Source organism: Larimichthys crocea, unplaced genomic scaffold (assembly GCF_000972845.2).
Source record: "Larimichthys crocea isolate SSNF unplaced genomic scaffold, L_crocea_2.0 scaffold79255, whole genome shotgun sequence".
Classification (NCBI taxonomy): domain Eukaryota; kingdom Metazoa; phylum Chordata; class Actinopteri; family Sciaenidae; genus Larimichthys; species Larimichthys crocea.
In genome coordinates, this window is record NW_020860471.1 from 1 (window position 1) to 4,067 (window position 4,067).

Consider the following 4,067-nt stretch of genomic DNA (forward strand, 5'->3'; position numbering starts at 1 on the left):
GACAGGACATGTAGTCCCACCAGACGATACCTGCCATTTGGATGTACCAGGAGGACCTCCAAACGAAAACACCCAGGAAGCATCTAAATCAGATGCCTGAACCACATTAGTTCAGTAATCATTTTCACTTAGGTTCCACTTTCATCGCCTGCGTCCTGAGTTGTTCTGTTGGTCCGGTTGTCCTCAAGAGCTGCTCCACACTTTGTCCCTGCACCTGGTCATCTTCCAGACCTGTTCAGTCCATCATGCTTGCCCCAAGACCGCCTGCCTGAGGTCTCTGCTCCTCCCTTGTCGATCACCCAGGCAGCCCTTCATAGACTTTGTTATTTTGCATTTAGTTCTTGTTACCTGTTCTCCAGAACTCATCCTGTCAGAAGTGACAATCCAGATCTAAGAGGAGACGGAGAGATTCAGGGAGGAGCTAAGCTGTTACTGAACTATAGAAGAGAGAGGAACTTCCATATTCAGCAGAGTTCAATACACAAACCACAAACATTACCTTTATTCAACATGCTGTCATTAGACTATTATGGACTTTCTCTGATCTTTGTCACTATTCTAACAGGTACGTTACTTTCTGCATTTTTACAATTCACAGTCCAATCTTTGTTAAATGTGAATCATTTCTTGAGTCTTTTCCAACATGAAATAACAGAGTTATCTCTTCCTTTAGGTGTCAGCTGTCAACAACTCAATGCAGTCAATGAAGAAGAGTCCAGTTTAGAAGACAGCACGGTTACTCTGTCCTACAATTACTCCAAACAAGCTGAGCCAAGGGATTTCTTCTGGTATCGACAATATCCAGGAAAACCTCCAGAGTTCATCCTGTACATCTCAGGAATGAATATTACAAGAACTGCAGATTCACTAGAATCGAACAGATTTTTACTGATCTGACTGAAGAAAAGAAACGTGTAGATCTGAAGATCCAGAAGCTTCAGCTGTCTGACTCTGCTGTGTACTACTGTGCTGTGAGGCCCACAGTGACAGGAAACACCAAAACTCTGTACAAAAACCTTTGGAGCAAAGACAACACAATACTCCACAACATCCACTAGAGGGAGTCACACACTGTTAAACTTCAATGGGATGTGATGAACCAGTCTAGATCTTTTTTTTCTGATGATAAAAAGACAGAAACTGAAGCACTAAAGAAAAAATACAGAATGAGGGAAAAGGTTGTTTCATACGACACAAACTCTGATGATAATGAGGGGTTTGGGTATTATGAGTAAAATATCAATAAAATAAAGGACATGTAACATATATTGACAGTTCTATTTACTTCAACTTCTGACAAATCACAGAGTTTGGATCAAGTATCTCCATGAACTGGTTTGCATCTCAGACTCAGACTTTATGAAACAAGTTTCTCTGTTGTTCTCTCAGGCTGTGATTTCTTGTGGTGTACCACAGGGTCAATCAGTCACCAGTCTGAGAACACCAGACCAAAACCAGCCACAGCATTGACGGGGAGGGAGTCAAAGTCACTGACCACAAGTCATCCAAGCCTAACAAAGACGAGTCAAGACATGAAGACACGATGGCTTCTGATCATTGCTGGGACTGATTCAATATCTAAAATATTCATATTAGGATGTGTCCATTGTAATTAGAGGAGGTATGAAATGTCCTCCATGTTTCCAGGATAAAGACTAAATGTTCAGGTGATCAAGCTTCCTTCTACTGTGACCTGCCTCGGTCTCACAACAGTGTGAAGAACTGAACCTGGACATTCAGCAAACATTTCTCTGAGGCAGAGCTGCTCTGGATGCAGACAAAGCTTTTCTCTGGCCCCGCCCACTGACCTTCAACTCAACCAATCAGATTGTTTGTTTGAGGAAGTAAAAGCTCAATCAGCTTGATGTTGAGGAGAAGGTCTGTGCAGCAGAGAGGCTGTTTAGGTTTTTCATTCGACTGCAGTGGAACAACACTGGTCATCTGCTGTCTGTTTGACTTGAACAACTCCAAAGACATGTTGCTTTACCTCTTTTTACTGTTCTCTCTCTTTATAGGTGAGTGTTAGAACAGACATCAGAGTCTCATTTAACCTGCTGCGTTAACCAGATATCTGGTCTACATTTCAGATCTACAGCTTCATCTGTTTCCATGATAGAAAAAGACTTTTGGTCAAGTTTAATCTCTAAATGATCAAAGATGAAAGAGAAAGTCAAGAACCTTTGTTGAGTCTCTTCATGTTTGAATCTCTTGCAGACTAACTGACATGAATAATCCTCATTTTGCAGCCCTGGGCTCCATGAACAGCATAAATCCAGAAAGTACTGAAGAACATGTTGCAGAGGGAGGAAACATCAACCTGACCTGTAAATATGACGGTTCTATCTACAACATCCAGTGGTACCGACAATACCAGAGATCCAGACCAGAGTTCCTGCTCTACATCACAGAGGGAGGATTGATTCATCCAACTGATTCTGATTTCTCAGCTCACATTAACAAATCAGAGAAACGTGTGGCTCTGAAGATCATCTCAGCTAAAGTGGCAGACTCTGCTGTGTACTACTGTGCTCTGCAGCCCACAGTGACAGGAAACACCAAAACTCTGTACAAAAACCTTTGGAGCAAAGACAACACAATACTCCACAACATCCACTAGAGGGAGTCAGCCCTCAACATGTATCTTTGTCAAAGCAGTTTTAAGGTTTTCCTCATCATGCAGTGTCAACAGAGAGAAGTGACAATCCAGATCTAAGAGGAGACGGAGAGATTCAGGGAGGAGCTAAGCTGTTACTGAACTATAGAAGAGAGAGGAACTTCCATATTCAGCAGAGTTCAATACACCAACCACAAACATTACCTTTATTCAACATGCTGTCATTAGACTATTATGGACTTTCTCTGATCTTTGTCACTATTCTAACAGGTACGTTACTTTCTGCATTTTTACAATTCACAGTCCAATCTTTGCTTTATAACTCTGTTATTTTATGTTTTCCAACATGAAATAACAGAGTTATCTCTTCCTTTAGGTGTCAGCTGTCAACAACTCACTGCAGTCAAGGAAGAAGAGTCCAGTTTAGAAGACAGCACTGTTACTCTGTCCTACAATTACTCCAAACATGCTGATGCAACTGATCATTTCTTCTGGTATCGACAATATCCAGGAAAACCTCCACAGTTCCTCGTCTCTCACTCAGGAACAGGACGACCAATATTAAATCAAAACACTAAAATGTCTTTTAAAGTGAGCGAGGATAAAACTCAGATGGATCTGCAGATCTCCTCTGCTGCAGTGACAGACTCTGCTGTGTACTACTGTGCTGTGAAGCCCACAGTGACAGGAAACACCAAAACTCTGTACAAAAACCTTTGGAGCAAAGACAACACAATACTCCACAACATCCACTAGAGGGAGTCACACACTGTTAAACTTCAATGGGATGTGATGACACAGTCTAGATTCTTTTCAGTTGTGATGATGAACTTCAGCAATGAAACTAATTTGAAACATGAGTCTCCTCCTACTGACTGCAGAGCTGCTTCATGGCAGAGAACTGTTTGATTCCAGCTGTGAACATCAAACCAAACACAAGTGACCAAACTTATTCATACTGAACATTCAATTCCAGCATTTCACCTCTGTCAACATGGAAAAACTCACTGCCATTTTGTTCTTTTCAACTCTCGTAGGTACGTATGTTTCTGTCAATGTGTGATGTTTCTCAAATGATGGATTTCTCACGTTGGAACAGAACTCTAAATAGAACATGTTGTTTCCCTCACTAGGTAACACCTTGGAAGATGATATTACTGCCAGCAAACCTGAAGAGTTTTCATCAGAGGGCCGTAGTCTTACTCTGTCCTGTAGCTATTCAGTTAAAGCTGAAAATCTCCAGTGGTACAGACAGGATCCTGGATCAGCTCCTCAGTTCCTTCTCCTGATCACTGATACAACAGAGCCTTCAGTGGTGCAAGCAACACCTCCACACCCTCGACTGACTGCTGAACTGAACGCAGAGAGAAATAGAGTGGATCTGCAGATCTCCTCTGCTGCAGTGACAGACTCTGCTGTGTACTACTGTGCTGTGAGGCCCACAGTGACAGGA

At 42.1% G+C, this 4,067-nt stretch overlaps 1 gene segment (V, D, J or C); it reads left to right on the forward strand.

Moving 5' to 3' along the window:
• Positions 1-1,231: 1,231 nt before the first annotated feature.
• LOC104938497 (T cell receptor alpha variable 12-2-like) lies at positions 1,232-2,800 on the forward strand. The segment is given in 2 exon segments: positions 1,232-2,015; positions 2,247-2,800. Coding segments are annotated over 2 exon segments (522 nt in total).
• The last annotated feature ends 1,267 nt before the right edge of the window (positions 2,801-4,067 follow it).